Source organism: Eutrigla gurnardus (genome assembly GCF_963514095.1).
Source record: "Eutrigla gurnardus genome assembly, chromosome: 12".
In the NCBI taxonomy this organism is placed as follows: domain Eukaryota; kingdom Metazoa; phylum Chordata; class Actinopteri; order Perciformes; family Triglidae; genus Eutrigla; species Eutrigla gurnardus.
Genome location: NC_139926.1, coordinates 9751253 through 9770893, shown reverse-complemented (window position 1 = coordinate 9770893; position 19641 = coordinate 9751253). Strand labels below are relative to the sequence as shown.

The window sequence follows — 19641 nt, the reverse complement described above, 5'->3', positions numbered from 1 at the left end:
AGATAAGATGTATTTTCTTTCATTCTTCATTTGTGATAATACGATAGACCATTTTAGCGAGGATTGAGAACTAGAACTATGTACGATAGTAGTTCTATTTTAGAGAAGGTACACTTTACAGCACAAGAGGAACCATGAGTGACGTAGTTTTAGTGTGGCTGAAGAAATGAGCTATTTTTCAAAGCTGTTAGCCGTGTAAACACAATGCAACACAAAACACAGACAACAGCTCGTTAGCTAACAGAGTAGCACAATGGCTAACCCAGTAACGTTAACATAAAGGCTTACTCAGTCACATTGGCACAAAGCCTAACCCATTAGCACAAGTGCTAACCCAGTAATGTTAGCACAAAGGCTAACCAAGTAGTACAAAGCCCACTGAGCTGAAGAAGCAGATTTGAACTGAAATCACAAAATGTAATTTCATGACTAATCAGCTATTTTGGCTATTTTGGCTGTTGGGATCATCCCTCATACTTACTGTATATTGTCTTTGTCTCGGAAACATGACCAATATCACCTGGAATGAAATAATAATTAAATCTTAATTGAAACACAAGTCCTGGAGACCGAACTCCATTTTTTCTCTTGCAGATGACTTAGACGACTGAAGCGACGTGTTGTACCCGAGTTTATTCGCTCAAAATGAGTTGATGGAAGCACGTCTTTTTTGGGACATTTTAAAAGTTTGCTAAAAATGCAGTTATCTTCAGTTAGTCTGTTATCTGTGTAGTAATACACAGATCTCACTTTGAGTTTGCAAACTGCTTGCGGTGAAAAAGTCTTTATGAAATGAATACATTTTTTTAAATGCAATTATAATGCTGTCAACACAAGGAATGCAACCTTGTTTAGCTCTGTTGTATTGGGGTGGAACTAAACATCTCTAAACCTATCTGCAAGATACTATAGAGGCAAGTCTATACTGTGTGTGTGTGTGTGTGTTGTGCTGAGTCAGCAACCTCCAGATGGCATCTCTCTGTGTGCCTGGAACCAGAGTAAAATGATGTCATCTCACCCAAACTGAAGCTTTGATTTGATTGGTTGCTGCTGAATGAGTCAGATTGTGGCCATAGACAAGAGTGTATCTATTACATGGATGGATGGATGGATGCACACTCACAAACAAAATGTCTTCACTAGTTAGTCAGTTACTTTATAGGTGAGGATATTTTCTTTGGATGGCCTAGCCAATTGTGCGTGTGTGTGTGTTTGTGCGTGTGCGTGCGTGTGTGTGTGTGTGTGTGTGTGTGTGTGTGTGTGTGTGTTTGTATGTGCGTGCATGTGTGTGTGTGTGTGTGTGTGTGTGTGTGCGCACGTGAATGCACAGCAACAGTCTTGAGTCTTTAATAGGAGGAAGAGCTCATTGTTATCAGTGTGGAGGCAGAAGGGAGTCTCACAGTCAGTTAATTATCCAGAAATAAGGAGAAATAAGTCTTTAAACTGACCTTAAAGAGACAAAGACATACAGAGAGAGACCTCGACGCACACTTGTCTCTCTCATTGCATTGTATGTTGTTTTTTCCAGCAACTGTCCCTTTTCATGAGAAGAAGCTTCCCTATGGAGACTACTTTTGCTTTGTGTGTGTGTGACCTGAGTGTGATGCCTGGCAAGCACAAAACTATTACAAGCTCTCTCTCTCTTTCTCTCTCTCTCTGTGTGTGTGTGTGTGTGTGTGTGTGTGTGTCTGTGCGTTTGGGAGTGTGGTTGTGAGAGACAGAGAGTGAGAGAGCAGTGTGTGGTTTGCATTGGAAGAGTGATGGATGTGGTTTTCCTCTGCAGGGGAAACTGGAGCCGGCTGAGGACATTAAAGGGTGTGTGTGTGCGTGTGTGTGTGTGTGTGTGTGTGTGTGTGTGTGTGTGTGTGTGTGTGTATGAGAGAGAGAGAGAGTCGGATAGGAAACATATTCACCTCGCCATGCTAAAGAATATATGCAGTTTATATGCTAAAATAATGAGACAGACATGAATTATTCATATACGGTGTGATGCTTGACATTATACTGCTGTGACAATCAGGACTGGATGTGTTGTAGTTTGGGTCAGGTGCTGTTGACAGACACTCAGTGAATCTAATCATTGAAATCAGGCCGTGTGATGGATAAAATGTCCGTGCTAGCTCATTTCGTAAAGATGAGTTGCATTGTTGGCCTCTATCTTGATGTTCCAGCGCTTTGGGCTGGCAAAGAGACCAGTGGCAGTTTGTTCAAAACCAGCAAAGAGACTCAGAAGGTCGGTTCGTTGAAAATAATGAGCTCTCTATTATGGACCTTATCACGGTTTAGCAGGAGATACTATGCCGACCCGGATGAGAAATGTAGGAAATATGTGGGAAACGTTTCCAACAAGTACGGCCTCTTTAAATGAGCGCCGTTTGGATGATCACAAGTGGGAGATTAAATGTCACTTTGAAGGCGTGTAGCGATTCAAGGGCTCTCATTTCCAAACCCAGAAAGTAATTCATCAACCATCCACCACAATAAACGCCAGGATCTTTGGTTTAACACACATGCTTTGCATACTGCATAGCTGTTCATCTTCTGCTATTATAACGTTCTGCAGTTATTATTGAAGGACTTGTTGCTCCTTCTTTTGAGGCAAACAGCAAGCTAACAGAATAGTGATGCCAGGTCCATGTTTCTTGCCCTGAGTTGAGTCTTGTATGTCTGCTGGTGGTGTAGACCTATTTTGCATGCAAACACATGAATAATATCCCTTCCCCCCTACCAAACTGGCTTCAGATCAACATGGACATGGGACACGTCACACGCCTGCCCACACACAACATGACATGAGAAACATGACGCCCGGTAAGTGGGCAAAACACAGGAAGAAATATACAAAAATGAGAACGTGAAAGCGTAATTAAAGACTACAGTAAATACATGTGATGTAAAAATGGTACGTTCAAGTTGTCCATGCAGGAAGAGTGAAGAGAACGCAGCAGTGATTTGGTTCAACCTATTCCAATGAACAACAGTCTTTCTAATGTGCCAAGAAACAGTAATGCTCCAGAGAAAGCATCACAGAAGACGACGACTGACTTATAAACTATGCAGCTTTCAAAATATTTAAATGCTATGCTTTACAAATATCTTCCATGAGGAAGGGAATGTATTTAACACGTTAGATAGCCATCAAGACTACAAGCTGTGGATTTCATTGAGAAATACCGACTGTAAACATAGAGTCAACAGAAAATCCTCCACAAGGTACCCTTTCTGTTCTCACTCCCTGCAAATACCGATGCTTCATCAGTGCCCGTCGGCATCGGAGATCAACGAACCCCCTTAGTGGTTGGAAGTGATGCAACAGGGTTTCAATGTTCCCCAGCGTAAACACTCCTACAGAAAGAGGAGACGGTAAGAGCATGTGATACGGGAGTATATGTGAAGGAGGGGTGGTGGATGGGTCTAACAAACCCAAGAGGCCATCATCACCAGCTGATCCTGCAGCCTGATCAAAATGCTGCAAAGCCAACAGAAAATAAACATCATTTACAACAGAAAACATAAAGAAAATGGATGGATACAGCGCTTCAAAATGTGCCGGCAAAGCTCATTGAGTCAACGGAGCAGGGGAAGTCCTTGTATTTCCATCACATTTCAATTTGTGTTTTCGCATTACTGGTAAATGGCTATTGGGCTAACGGAAGCCAAATTAACTGAAATTGACAGCCCTAATAAAAATCATGTTGTGAGAACTGCATGTTGACAGGAGTGGAAGTGGCTCCTGAAATAAATACAGTCTTTCCACTGGCCTTTGAAACGTTAAAACTAGGGTAATGCTGGGATGTGCCGTCTGACCCCACATGCCGTTCTAGATCCAAGAGTTTATCCAGTGTTACGGACACGGTGGCACCGGGGAGACAGTGTGTGATGGCATTTGTGAAGTTGTGAATGTCGTGTTGGTATAAATGAAATCTCATGCTCAACTATAACTCAATACCGACGCCACCTTCTCTCACCCCTCGCGTCAACTATAAATCCAGCTTAATGCTTCTGCTGGACTCTACTTACTGTACTTTCCATTTGCAGAGAAAAGGCTTGTCTGTAGCTTTTCCCCAGACCTGCTTATGAAAGCAGGATTCATTTTCTAAGATATCCACATATAGATTGCGGGTGTGGCTCAGAGGTAGAGTGAGTTGTCCTCCGTTCGAATCCTGGCTCCTCCAGTCTACATGCTGAACCTCATGCAGGCGTGCGTATGAATGAGTTAGATCCTGATGTGCAGGCGGCTCCATCAGTGTGTGTGTGTGTGTGTGTATACTGCAGGTCCATTTACCATTGCATGTAAACAACAGGTATACATTTGTCAAACTTTAATAAATCATAGCACTTGTTCTGTTAACATGACCTCTATGATTCCATTACTGATAGCTTTCTGATTGGACAGATGCTAGTAGGTAGCAACTTCACACATGATGAAGGGCTTTACTAGCCAAGATATGCCGGCTCTTGTCAAACTCTTGTCAAGCTTATTAAAGACTCAAACGTAAACGCAGTAACCGATACAAACAGCTGATGCAACCCAATCCTGACAGTTAACACATGCTGACGCGACAGGGCGAGGCGTGTCGCTTCGATCAAACTGTTGTAACCCGTGGCAACGTCATTTGTTGATCCGTGCAAATGGATAATAACTGGTCAGAAGAAGCTTTGGGTGGATTGAAGCCTCCATGGCCATTAATGCAAGAAAAGTGTAGAGCGTCACTTCAAATTTCCTTCAGCATGTAAGCCAAGCAACATCAGATATGACAGACCCCAGCCCCTGTCTCCGTGGTAACACATGAGGTCCAGCAGCCGGTTGTCGGGCAGCTGTTGCTATGGGTGCAGACGGCCTCACCTGTTGCCTTCTAAAGAAGTTTAGACACACACATGACCTGTGTGTGTGTGTGTGTGTATTATAGCCCCTCTCTCACACACACACACACACACACACACACACACACACACACACACACACACACACACACACACACACACACACACACACACACAGCAGTTTGGTTTTGCATAAAACTGTCAAACTGTTCTTATCTTATCGTTATTCAAAAGTGCTGGAAAACACACACACACACACACACACTGGCTTTCATTCCCAGATACATTAGGCTCCTGTGATCTTTTTGGACTTTGGCTACAGTTATGCCGATCTGGTAAATTAGCCTCTCTCTAAGATGAATGTACATCTTATTTATACTGAGTAATACCGCCTTAATAAGGGAAAGGGGTGTCTGTTGGCTGTCTGAGCATCCTCAGTGTCACCTTCACTGTCTGGGGAAAAGCTTTCCCTCACTGGCTGACGTGAACAGAACTTAAAACTGGAAGCATCAGACTGCTTATGTCACCCCCACCGCATTATATGGGTGCGTTTCAACGATGGTTGCAGTGCTTCCTGTAAGCTTGGGTCATCATTTGGTTCCTGTGTGCTGCTTCTAGCAGTGTTAATGGTTCCAGCAGGAGCACATGTTGACCTTTAACATGTACACGTCTGGAAACGTTGAACGCCAGCTATGTCTCTCTGCGTGTGTGTGTGTGTGTGTGTGTGTGTGCGCAGCTGAGCATATTGTGACCTTACCCCTGGAGATAGACATAAGAATAGACGTAGATAAAAATGCGATCACACGCACACTGTTAGCAGTGACGTCACTTCCTGGCTGTGTGACCTTGCTATGACAAAAGAAGCACACTGTACACACCAAAGCACATTCATGATTGAATGCTTGCATGTTTTTTTTTTTCCTGTGTGAGTGTGGGAATACATGTTTCTCTGTGAAAAGTTGTATGCTTCAATCCTACCACCGCCAGGTTAACTGCCAGGTTGTCAGAGAGTTCAGGGGTAGCCATGGCAACTAGTGAGCTACATGAAGAGAGTGCTGTTAATCTCACACACGCAAAAATTGAACAGGAACAAAACATTAGAGCGCCATTTATTCCCGCTGCCAAATGAAAAAAACATGAACGCTGTGAGGGACTTCTGAGGACTTCTCTGTGTGTGTGTGTGTGTGTGTGTGTGTGTGTGTGTGTGTGTGTGTGTGTGTGTGTGTGTGTGTGTGTGTGTGTGTGTGTGTGTGTGTGTGTGTGAGCGGTTGCTTTGGTCATAGTGGTTTTTGTGTAGCTTAACTTCTTTGAAATTTTGTACGGCACTAAATCGCTGATCACAGAGACACTGTGTGTCTATTTGTGTGTTTTTTCGGTGCTTCAGCACTTTATGGTACATTAACTTTGTGATTTAGCAGTTCATATTGCTGTATAAAAAAGTAACACATCATTTTAAAGTATTATATCTTTAGAATTCTATAAATATTTTACATTATCTGCAAAAAGCTGTGGAAAAAGAGCCGATTTCACTCAGTGAAAAGTGCATCAGAAACTCTGTGGATAAGTTAGAATAAGACCAGTGTCAAAATAAAACTTATCAGCTATGATTTGTCCAGTCACCTTTCAGATATCCATCCTCAGCAGTCTTTGTTAACACTAAGCTTCTGATTAGCCGTTCAGCTAAATCAGCTGTGCAGACTTTATGAAATATAATGATCATCAGAAAGAATCATTTAACGAATACACCATTTTGTCAGCAGTAAAACCGATATAGGGTATCATAGATAGATAGATAGATAGATAGATAGATAGATAGATGGATAGATAGATAGATAGATAGATTTGCTCCAATCTACATAATCACACTTTGAAAGGGTCCTAGTAACTTGAATTGTATTTTAGTTTGCATGTGCAGGCAAGAGACTAAAAAATTACCTCAATTGCTAATTTCTCCCAATGTTGTAATTAAAAATGTTTTTTTATGTTATAGTATAGTACTTAAAAAGAGTTTAAAAAGTCATTGCATTGTTTGTCGAAATAATTATACCTAAGTAGTATTTTACGTAAAAAAGTTCAAGTGTAGCAGTGGGGGACTCATCCAGTGCATCAGAATAACACGCCTTGCTAGCAGTATGACAAAGCTACAGATTCAACATCATAGAAGTGGCAGTGAATGGCCAGTGGGGAGGACACCAAACAGGCCAGTTAAGGGTTGGGGGTGGGCGTCAGCACATGTGATGGCTGAGAGTGAGACCGACCTCCAAAATAGAGATAGGGCGGGACAAGTCTAAAACATCTGGTTGATATTGGCTGGTGACATTAATCACAAATTGGATCAGTGCCAGATGTGAGCTCGTTTGCTTTTAGACCAGTGGGCTACTTTGCATTGTAAGGCCTGTGACGGGCACAAATTATATTTTGTAATCTTAACATTTTTCCAAAACATCCAAAACACTTAGCAGCGTAATATTGCTCTGGTGCATGGTTCCATGTGATGCTTGCTCCTAACGCTCAGTGGCAGTGTAATATAGCAGTTTTTACAGACTGTGACCTGCCCCGGCTCCAGGGTCCCTGTATGTGGTGACTGAAGCGGGCTTAATTTAAATTCATTACTTTCAATCCTCGCTAGCATGTAAATGAGACCAGAGACACAGTCAGTCATTCATGGTTATTAGAAGTGTATTCACCGAGTGTTTTTATGGAAACAAGCTGCTGCAGAATGAAGCGAGGAGCCGGCTGTTGCTGCTGGTTGCCTGGCAACGCTTGCAGAGACTGAGGACTTAAAAGCCAGAGAATAAATTGGTTAAATTTCTCTCTGATGGTAGTTCAGGCTTTTTCCATTTCCTCTGTTTCTCTATGTTTCTTTTCCTCCAGTAGGCAGAGACCACATCTTTGTGCTTTTATTCAGTTTGTTGGCTGGCAAGCTAGCTGCAAAGAAACTAGCCAGTTAGCTCTTGTTACACAGATGCTACTCTCATGTGTGTCTCATTACTCACAAAGGTTTTAGAGGGAACACAAGTTGTTCATCAAAAAAGAAATCAGTAGCATACAATCCGTGGTTTGTGTCCACATTAGCACTCATTCGTTGGTTTCCTAGCAACAATAAAGATAAATAGTTGCTGCAAACTGCAAAACATGCTCTGTCTGATCAGGGCCCAAATCTCCTTATTGGGCCTTTTATCTGGATACTTAATTCAGTATTATTGGTTTGATCAGCTTATTTCCAAGCAAGATTCCATTATGCTGTTTGGGTCACCATCACGTTTGTTGAACCTCAAGGATAGCCTACACGCAATGTGTTTCAGTGAATAACACTGAATGTATACAACATTTGCATAGTCTGCTCCCAGACCTCTGTACCGCCGCCCACATCTCACATTTCTTTTGCAACGGTTGACTGTCGATCAGAACTTGGGAGGCAACAAGTTGACAAACTTGACATTGACACAGCTATTCCGGTTGTGAGTTGACTCACAGAAATAACAACTCCTAAATCGACACATTTCTTTGATGATTTAACGAGAAAACCAGTCATGGCAACTGCGACCACAACATCCGTGTCAACTGAAAATGACGTTGGTGGGATGGACACGTCACTCGCTACTTCGTTACCGGACACAACAAAACAATCCCCCCGATGACACTGGTCACTGGTGCTCCTGGCTTTAACACCAGTGGGACGACCAGACTCATGCTGGTGTATGGATGATGGAGGGTTCACTGAACGCACACGCACACACACACACACACACACACACACACACACACACACACGCACACACACGCACACGCACACACGCACACAAACACATTTAAGTCTTCTTCCATCAGTATACCAATGGCTAGCAGATGTCCCTGTTGGTTTCTGGATGATGTCAGCCTCAGTGTAAGGGGACACACACACACACACACACACACACACACACACACACACACACACACACACACACACACACACACACAGAAGGTACATTGCCTTGTTCCAGGGCAGTAAGGCAGCAAAGAAGACTGTCAAACCATTGAGGTTTAACTTTTTTGCCATAAGCTCAGTGTGTTCTAGTGTGTTATATCGTTTTGCATGTAAATGTTCTCCAGAGTGTCGAGTCAAAGTGGCCAAAGGGAGGAACTCACCCCACAGACTCAATTGAAAACATATGATATAAATATATATTTTTATTTCTTAAAAAATTGCTTTTTGACACTTGTGAATCGATTCAGAATCGTCCACGTCCACATCACGATGCATCTAAGAATCGATCCCCCCACCCCTAATAGTTTGGCACAAAAGAGCGGTAAGAGTAGTAAGAGCGGAGCTGAGCATGGAGTCTCCATGTTGAGAAGACAAACGTAAGTGTCCTTTGAATGAACTTCTAGAGGAAGAGGATTTGAAGAAGTGGCTTACATTCCGCAGCAGTACAACTCCTGTTATCTGGTTGTGGTAAGGGGTGAGACATTTCTGACAACCACACTAAGTGGTTGACCAATCTCTACAGAGTGGGCCAACTGACCAACGAGAGCAGACTGGGCATTTTGGGAGGGAGGATCAGGAGGTCAAACAGAGTGTTTCAGAGAGACGGTGAGGAGTGCTCTGCAGCACAGACAGGATAGGAAAAATAAAGTGCTGCTTCTTTGGAGCATTAAAGCATTTAAGCGTCTTCTAGTCGTAACCTGAAGTACAAGTACGCACCAGAAAAGGAGCATAACGGGCCCTCTTTAACAGCCGTATGCTGCTGTAATCACTGCTCCTGTACAAACAAATGCTGAATATGTGTATATGTGGTGAAGATCGCTGATAGGGAAAACACATGCTGGATGGATCAAAGGTGTGTGTAGTAGAGAGAAAGAAGAGTTCTGAAAGGGAACGTCCATGTGCGCCCTCTCAGCCGTTACCAAAGACCAGCGATGTATTACCAAAGTAAGCTACCACGATATTTTTGCCACCTAAAAGAAAATCAAAATCAGTTTAAGTGTACACAAAATGGAAGTTATCTTCATCGGTTTATCTTGCCGTTCGACAACCCGTTTTACGAGGAACTGAAATCGTTACATCCATCTATGCTCTCTTCAAATCTACAACTTCATTGACAAAAATGTTCCTTGCAGACCACGAGAGTTGCTGATCTACTGTGTTCTGTTGGTGGGACACTTAGTATAAGGATGAATATGTGTGTGTGTGTGTGTTCATATGGGCCTTTAATACTACTGTATACTGTATATACATAATGATGTAAAACCCTATCAATGAAAATAAATAAATAACAGACCCACCCATTTAAATCATCAGATTTAGATTAACAGTTAACTCAAGTGTGATGACTAATTACTGGTTCATTATCAGGCTGGGATTTACCACCGTGAACAGATGCTCCCCTCTGTGTGTCCACAGTCTTCACTCTTCTTTATTACATATTCAAAGTTTCAATTCTCTTGAACTTCTTGATCGGACCACACACGTGTCTCCATTTTTTTTTTTGTCTTTTCTTCCACACCTTGCTTTTCTCAATGATAGCATATATTTTGCTATCTAACTGTCTCGTGAGTTCCCCCTCAACCTTTCTCATGAAATCTATTTAGGAAGTGATGAGGCAATATCAACTGCAGCTGTATGCATCAACATTATTTTATAGCCTGAACAGAGCAGAACATCGTGTGGCTCCTGTTGTTACAATGCTCCATGAAAACACAGTAACTGCTGGCAGACGGTGATAAGTAAGACAACATTATGCACAGCTGGTGCTGAAATAAATGTTGTGAGAACATTGCTGCTATTACTTTTATTGTGCAATTTACAAGACACTAATAATTAAAAATGACTTTTCAGAAAGTCAGAATGGTCTAAAAGTCATAAGCACAATTTGACCACGTCTGCTGCATTTTGAAAGTGTGGCGAGTCAGCACCGCTCTGTGAATGACAGTCGGACGGTCAGCAGGCGTACGCTTGTAGCTTGTAGAAGCTTGCAGGGTTTCTCTCTCTGAGCCTCAGAGCCGTCAGGATTCCATCAGACCTGTTTGTTTTCTGAAGGGTGAGCTGGATGACGACAGTGAAAGTCATTAAATTAAACGTTTGAGTTAAGGGTCTGTCCACATTTGGGTGCAATTATAATCAACCTTTTACGAAGCCCCACCCAGTGCTGCTACTGCACCAAACTGTCTTAGCTATACCCCGGAGCCCACACTCTCTTACTGTACTCCCTGAAAATATATTTGCGTTTTGGAAAAGGCCATTTCAGGGAGAAGCAGACAGACAATATGAGTTCAAATGACGTTTCATTCATTCATTGTATCCAGGATGTCAAACTGATTCAGCGGTGAAAACAGGATCAAGAGATACAATGATGAATTCAGCCTGTTTGTGCATCAGTTGTCGTTGCAGCTGGGCGGTTCGTTCGGCACTTCAACCACAGAACCTCTGCATGCAAGGGGAATTCAAAATGAGCATCTCTACTCAGGGGACGAATGTAACTCCATCTCATGTCTTCCTGAGCGGCAGAAACCACTGCGTGTGCATTTTGTGCTTTTCTGCTGTTGTGGTCGACTCAATCGACAGTTGACACTATTTGCATAATGCTCCCTGTGACAGAGAAAGAAAGCAATACATACTCTCAAAAAACACATCATTTTTAGATGTATATTACATCTATATGAAGTATTTTAATAATTTAAGTGTCAACAAAGATATTTTCATTCTGGTTTCAGTAGCTCCACATTAGTTTTGTTCTTAGTGAAAATATGACTGATTTGATAGTAAGTCTGCCTTTATTGATATCAACTGTAACACAGTAGACATCTTATCTACAGCCTTGGAAATGGCCATGAAGAGGAATCAACATGTCCGTTTTCAACAAAAATGGAACATTTTTATTGCTTTCATGATAACATCAGAGGTTTGTGAGTCTTCATAGTTTCCATACAGGAACAGAACAACAGCCAAACTGGACTCTGACTCACCATCACTGTCCTGTCAAACTCCAGAGGAAAGTCACTGCTCAAAGACAACTGAAAGGGTGTGTGTGGACAAGACTGACAGCTTCCTCCCTGTGTGTGTGTGTGTGTGTGTGTGTGTGTGTGTGTGTGTGTGTGTGTGTGTGTGTGTGTGTGTGTGTGTGTGCGTGCGTGCGTGCATTGAAAAGACAAAAGCTGTTTGCTCTCAACAGTAATGGACAAAAGAGTGTGAGTCACTCACCCGCCTATCCACACACACACACACACACACACACACACACACACACACACACACACACACACACACACACACACACACACACACTGACACTACCTCTGATGTATGTATTATGCTGTTGGAAAAGAAGCTGCTGATGTTGGCAGCACATTCACTGGTTCATTTCCTGGAACACAAACTGTGTTTCAATTTAAAGCATTTAGATTTTAATAAAAAGACACAATAACACCGACTCATCTGTTCCCCGCCACCATCACGCTGAGACAGATTGGTGAACTATTTTCAGTTCATTAGCGTCATAAGTCAAAGTTTGCAGTCAACTGGCATTGATTTGTTTCTGAAGAGAGCTGACTGTGATGCTGACATGGAAGGATACTGTAGGTGCTGTGCATGTGTTTGCAGCTTTAAGATGTATGTGTCTAGCATCCTTGCTGATGTAGGATCAGTTTGGTCCACTCCAGGTCAATTTCCTGTTCACACCTGACATCATTCTGCAAATGCAAATTATTTGCAGTCAATTAAACAGATTTAACAAACCTGCGAATTCCTGAAACGAGCGAAAAGGTTACGTGTGTCAGTAGACCACAATAATGGATTGGCATTATGTCAATTATACAAAAATTGTGGTAAATAATCACACAGATATTATGTTATTGATCCACAAGATTTCCAAATGTCAAAACATTTTTTTTTCTTAACACATGAGTTATTTGAGCTTTCTACATTGTTTTGTTTTTGAGATGAAGAGGAACCACCTGCACCTGGATACGGTCCGTCCTCTGTAGGTTTTACCGCTCCATTAGGTTAGAATCAATAATATTTCTGTAAAGCATCGGCACACTGTAACATGAGCCAACATTAAACTGATCAATTAGATCCTTAACCTTCAATGACATTAACGATCGTGACTAATCGCTCAGTTGCTGAACTGTGGATCTGCTGTGATTGGTCACGTGTGTCAAGAGCGACCTCCGAGTGTGACTGAGCGATTTGAACCCATCATTCACACGTGAAATTAAAAGATGGAAATGAAAATACATAGAAACATATATACATCGACGTCGACAAATTCTCCTGACAAACTCTATTGACTGAAAATGAGGGATTTGCGTGTTGAAGTGTCTCTTTCAACTGCACTTTTTTGTGGCTCTTTTTTCTATTTCATGAATAAAAAACAGGATTGTGTTGTCAGCGCTTCAAAACATGGAATTGACTTTTCTGTCTTTCTGTGTCCTGAGATAGATTTTGCCGACTTAGCAGTCACACTGTGGAATGTTCTTCGAGTGTGTGTGTGTGTGTGTGTGTGTGTGTGTTATGCAGCCAGGACAGTGTATCACATGTACATACACACAGCAGGACATGGACATTTGGGGTTGTTTTCTACAGAAAGAGAGAGGGGGGTGAGGGGGTAGAGAGTGCATTGATAAAAATGAGGGAGAGAGAGAGATTTCATAACATGACAGATGGATGACCAGATGAACTGTGAGGGAAAGAACGAGAACAAGACCAAAGGGATGTCAAAGGGAAATCATAAAGATGTGAAGAGTTTACGAAGGGTGGAAGAATGAAGATTAACTCATATTTCACTACATGCCTGCTTTTACTACTGCTAATATTTCAACTATACTGTTCTATAACAATCAACAAAATGTGATAAATGCTTTCAATGTCAATGTTGCCGTAAGTTGGAGCAAAGAGTGCACAGACTTTGTCAAAGCTACATGTGTGTGGGTGTGTCCTCTCTCGCAGGAATGTTGATCTGATAATGGGATTAATACTAAAAGCTCCACTGTTTCTCTGTCTCTCTCTCTCCAGGGTCATTGAGGACGGAAGGCATCAAGGCGTCTGATGTTCTTCCTGTGTTGAAGGAGAAAGTTGCCTTCGTGTCAGGTCAGTGTCAACCAGTGTTGGAGTTAAATCACCAAACAGTCCAACACAGGGACCCGTGGTCACACCAGAGTAATAGAATAGGAGCAGAACGTACATTTAACTGTTGCACTAAGTCGGTTTACTTTATACGGAATATAGCCTGATGAAACAGTGGCAACATAAAAATAGCCGTCACTTTGACCATCTTGCTATGTTGATTTGAATGGGAATGTCCCTTCTGCTCATTATTTTTCTAAGGTCAAGTTGTTTTAGAAGTGCACAACTTAAGGGGGATCGAATAGTACCAACAGGTGTCCTCCTACATTTTATTTAATGTTATTAACTTACACTTTCCTTGTATGTGGAAGTTCAATCAGTGTTGATGGTAAATGTAGACGATTAAGCGATAAGTCTGTCAGTGCATGCTATATCAACTGACAAAGCTCTGATCTGGGAACCGTTCCACAGTTCCTACATGTACCAGAAAGCATTGCATGTTAGCTTCTGATGCCCAGGAACCCCATCGGCAATATGCGCTATCACATCTAATGCAGACTCGTCCTCTCTTTGCTACATTTCTTCATACTCTGGCTGGATGAACCAAATAGAGGTTTTTTTTTAGAAAGTCCACTGGCAGGCACGTAATGGCATGTGATGGACTTTCAAAATAAACCAGGAAACAAAACTGCAAGATGCATCCTCTGCACTCATATTTTGGGATGCATTTTTTGCCGTAAGAATAGTTTGCAGTACAAGCAAAGAGAAGGAGGAGTTGTGTTTTGGGGTGGCATCTAAATAAAAGTCCAAATCCAAATGCAAGATGAAATAGCAGCCTTTGTTCCTTGCATCAAACTACGTCATATGTCGGCGCTGTATGCAGGATTAAAAACAGATCTGAGGAATTTATTGCTTCATTCAACTACATTTAGCAGCTGCCGTCTGTAGCATCCTCCCGTGATACTGGACTAATAAAAAAAATGTCTCCATTCGTCACTTAGTCACGAGACATGGGAAAAAAGGGGCCATGTTGAAAGATACTGAAGTTACACTTTAAAGTTAGGACATTCAGTGGTGGTCTAGGACTCAATCAGTACCCAAAGTCTCATCCCAGACAGTAACAAGTATTCAGATGGGTGGCGTAATCACAACAACTTAGACCTGAACTCAAAACTCAGGAGCTGCTCACAGTGATCCCAGCCATCATACTTCAGGAAACTTCAGGACTGCAGAAAAGATCACCGGTGTGCGGACCCGGACTCGCACACCTCCCGAGACAGGAAGCAAGCAGGGAAAATCATCACAAGTCCTTCACACCCTGAACATGACTTATGTGAACTTCTCCCCTCTGGCAGCCGCTGAGCATCACTGTGTGCCAAAACAAGCAGAGAGCAGACACATGAGATGTTTGACTCCACAGGCATCACACCCGCGAACACTCAGGCGTGTGATGCGTTTTGATTCTGGACAAATAAGGTGTAGCATCACATGACCTGGGAAGTTGACCAATCAAAACATTGCACGAAAAAGTACAAAGGAACATTTATGCTTCAGTATTTTTTTGCTTTTATTTTTAAACATACTTTACTCCTTGTACACTCAGCTTCATGGTCGAACCTTAATGAGTCCAATGTTTTGGACCAGATCGGAACAGTCTGAAATAGACCTGATTGATAACATAGGACCCTTTCAAAACCTGATTAGACTGAATGCAAACATTGGTCTGTTCTTGCCTGGTCACTCAGTGTGGAGAATGAAGATCCATACTACATATATGTGGTTATTAAGTTTCACTGTGAGGCATTGAATGAGGAATATTTTATAAATTGTAACATGCTGGCTATATTATGTAAAAAAAAAATATATATAAGAAGCCAAACATTCCCGACTCTAGGGGTTTTGGAGAGTTAAGCACTCAACTTGATCTTTTGGAAATCTGAATTAATTGCATGTTTCATTATTCATATTTTATATTACAAAAGATTTATCAAGGAAAATAAGGGAAATAGTTGCTAGATGGTGAAAAATGTCCCAAAGTTTTAATCTGCCGGCTGAGTTTCTGATAATAAATCTATGTGAACTTTTGAACAAAATGTAATACATTAGACATCCATTTTAGTTGGGTAGGCTATTACATAATGCATGCATTATTACATTTTCATTTAAAGACTGCATCTCCATATTAAATATTGCTTTCAGGCAGTTTATCAAAAAATGTGACAGCTTATCACATCATAAAGTTAAAAAGTATTACATTTTTTTCTAGTTACACGATGCGGCCTTATTACACTAAAATGGATAGAGAGAGAGCGAGAGAGAGAGAGAGAGAGAGAGAGAGCGAGAGAGAGACAGAGAGAGAGCGAGAGAGAGACAGAGAGAGAGAGAGAGAGAGAGAGAGAGAGAGAGGACGAGCCAACAACAATCAGTCATCAAGATTCTTCCCTAGATTACAGCAGCGTGCTCCCTCCCAAATCACACACACTTAATCACATAAACACACACACACACACACACATGCGCGCGCGCGCACACACACACACACACACACACACACAGTTTTTCCACGACTGAGTAGCAGTTTCATAAACAGTGTGGTTTGTGTTTCTTACATTAATCTAACCAAAACATCTCTACTCTCATCATTTATCACAGACAGGGAGAGCAAGTGTGTATTTCGGATGTCTTTGTAAAGTGTGTTTACTGGCTGCTGTAGCTGTGATGAGAGTTATGTTACAGATCCAGAGATATTAGAGCTATTGATGTAAAGTAATGTGCCGATTAACACTGAAACAGTGAAACTCCACGGTTATAAAGGAGACAGTCGTGGTGTAGTTGTGCTCTGTAAAAATAGTTCTTCAATGGTTACTTCATTGTGATCTGTATTTTATTTTTTAATTTTAATGTCATAATAAGGTTGATATGATCTGTTGTTGTTTTGGCTAGCTCTTTAATAGCATCATTAAAATGTATGTAAGATATTTAAAAATAACTTTAATGTGACCCTATGGTACCATTAGCATAAACTACTGCTTCTCACAATACTGCCACAATACAAGCACTGCTACTACTTCTGATACTGCTACATTACTACTACTGCTACTACTACTACTACTACTACTACTACATCACTACTGTTGTTTACTACTTCTACATCTACCTACAATACTGCCAATATTATCACTGCTACTACTTTTACTTTACTTATACTATAACTGCTGCAAAATTATATATATATATATATATATATATATATATATATATATATATATATATATATATATATATATATATATATATATATATATATATACTATTGATTAGTGTTAATACCAGTACGACTATCAATACTACTGTTTACTGCTACTACAACTACTTCTTCTTATACTGTTTATTACTAGTACTGCTATCATTACTGATAACTAATACTGCTACTCCCACCATATTACTAATACCATCTAGTACTACTCACTACTTCTTTTATTACTTCTGCTACCACAACCTCTGCATCTACTGCTTCTACTTCTACTTATGCTACCACTGCGACTATACTTTCTGCAGGTACTGCTGATACTATTAGTATTGCGATTAAGAGTACTCAATATTAGAACAACTACTTTTGGTTCTAATGCCACTACTTCTACTTCTACCACTGATAATACACTGATGCACTTGCTATTACTACACTAATATTCCTACTACGGCTACCACTGTCGATACCGCTACTGCTAGCATAGCTATTACTGCTACTGCTGTTAAACCTGCTACGGCTGTCACTTACTGTGCTACTGCTGCTAGCACATTCATTGTTATCATTCATATCAAATGTTAGGTGAGTTCCCTTTATATAAAATGTGTGTATAAGCTAAATGTTTATATAAAGCTTTTGTTTATTAATTGTATGTGCTTGCTCAGGTGGGCGAGATAAAAGAGGCGGACCAATCCTGACGTTTCCTGCCAGGAGCAACCACGACCGAATAAAACAGGAAGACCTGAGGAGGCTGGTAACCTACCTGTCTACTGTTCCCAGGTACACACAAAGAACACACACACACACACACACACACACACACACACACACACACACACACACACACACACACACACACACACACACACACACACAAGTAGCATGTGTATTCTTCATTTGAAATTAGACTAACAGTTATTATCCACTATAATATTAGCTTTCTGAAGCTTTTTAGGAACCTCATTATTGCGGACAATCGGTTCTAGTGAACTAGACTCCTTAGGAGGCAGCGGTGCAGGGTGGAGTGCTTCCAGACTGTGGAACCAAACGTTCCTTTCTTTGACATCACAGCAGCAGACTGAGAGCAGCGTTTGATTTGCATCAGCATGAAAGCTGCAGTGTTCGTAGCAGACAGCAGCGAGTCTGTTGCGTTTCATTTGGAGTCCATTTATCCCTGCTGCCCCTCGTCACGGTCTGAGCATGTTACAACGGAATGAGCCGGTCTCGAGAAAACTGATCAATAATAACGATAATCCCTGTGACTCTCCGCACATGTCCTTTTCATTAAGTGACTAAATTGTTGGATGACGGAGTGTCCTGGAATGCAACAACATGGAGATGTTTTCGTGCATTCAGATGATGTGCATGTTAACACATTCACCTAGCTGATTGAACCCAATGAGTCCCAAAATCCTGTTTTATCATTTGATCCCTATCAGCCCCGCTCTGATTCCCCCTGCTAATCGAGCTGCTGTTTCCATGGTGACGAGTGGAGTTTGCGCTTCCCCAAGGTGGACTATAAGGCGCTTTTGTAGAATTTGTATTGATAGATGGTGTGTGTGTGTTTGCATGTTTGCGTGTGGAGATGAGGTCATTTCAGTATATTTTACCGTCCAATCAGCTGCAGCTGAATTTAAGGCCCATTATACTCTATAATCTGGCTTTCCATACTTGTTTCAGAGCAGATTCTGGTCAACAGTTTACAAGTAATGTGATCACATGTCATAGCACGCGTTATTTTGATTATATCTTCAACTTAAAATTCATATTGCAGTTATTGACTCCCAATTTCCCCTTTTATTGGTTTTCTTTGTTTACATATTTACGGAGACTCAATATATGTTGCAGACAACCCACATGTATACATAGATTAACATGCAACAGGCACAGCCAAATCACCATCTGGAAGGCATTCTGTCATTGCATATTGATTTGGCCCCCAAAAAAAACAAAAGAACAAAGAACAAAATGATCACTGAATTAATTTGATGAGGTGATGTATGTAATCTGGGGCATTTGTTTTGCATCAAGTGTAAATAGTTGTACATTTAAAGAACAATTCAGTTTCTTGCAGAAATATGAAAATATCAACGATACTTTCCAATAGAGTTCTCAACGGGCCTGAAAATTACTACCCGACCCGACCCGGCCCGTGGCTTTTAAAGCCCGGACCCGATGTAACCCGACACATCAACATGGATTATCTGCCCGAACCCGGCCCGTGGCCCGACGCCGCCCCCCCCCCTTCTTTTTTTTCTTCTTGTACACGTATTATCATGACCAGAAGACGGCGACGGTGAATTCACCTGCGGCAAGTTTACTTTTCACCAACTCCATCTACTTCTCCAGGCTAAAGGCGTGCACGCAGCGGCGTCAGGTCTGCCCCCACCCCTCTCCATGATGCACGTTACACGCAGCAGCCAGACGTTCTTTACGGTGAACAGCAGCGATGATTAAAGGTTGTATCAGCGATTCTGGTTGCCCTCACTTCCGTTGCGAGATCCAAAACAAACAGAGCCAGCTA

General features: G+C 41.6%; 2 protein-coding genes across 5 annotated transcripts in view; one reads left to right on the top strand and one right to left on the bottom strand.

Moving 5' to 3' along the window:
- Positions 1-19641, bottom strand: part of LOC311021713 (uncharacterized protein) — a 441358-nt gene that overhangs the window by 197807 nt on the left and 223910 nt on the right. The gene's annotated exons all lie outside the window — the stretch shown is intronic.
- Positions 1-19641, top strand: part of kalrna (kalirin RhoGEF kinase a) — a 138394-nt gene that overhangs the window by 23316 nt on the left and 95437 nt on the right. For all 4 annotated transcript variants that reach the window (XM_084023806.1, XM_084023807.1, XM_084023808.1 and 1 more), the window contains exons 2-3: positions 13820-13894; positions 17783-17897. In XM_084023806.1, coding sequence (XP_083879932.1) covers positions 13820-13894; positions 17783-17897 — 190 coding nt within the window. The remainder of the gene's footprint in view (positions 1-13819; positions 13895-17782; positions 17898-19641) is intronic.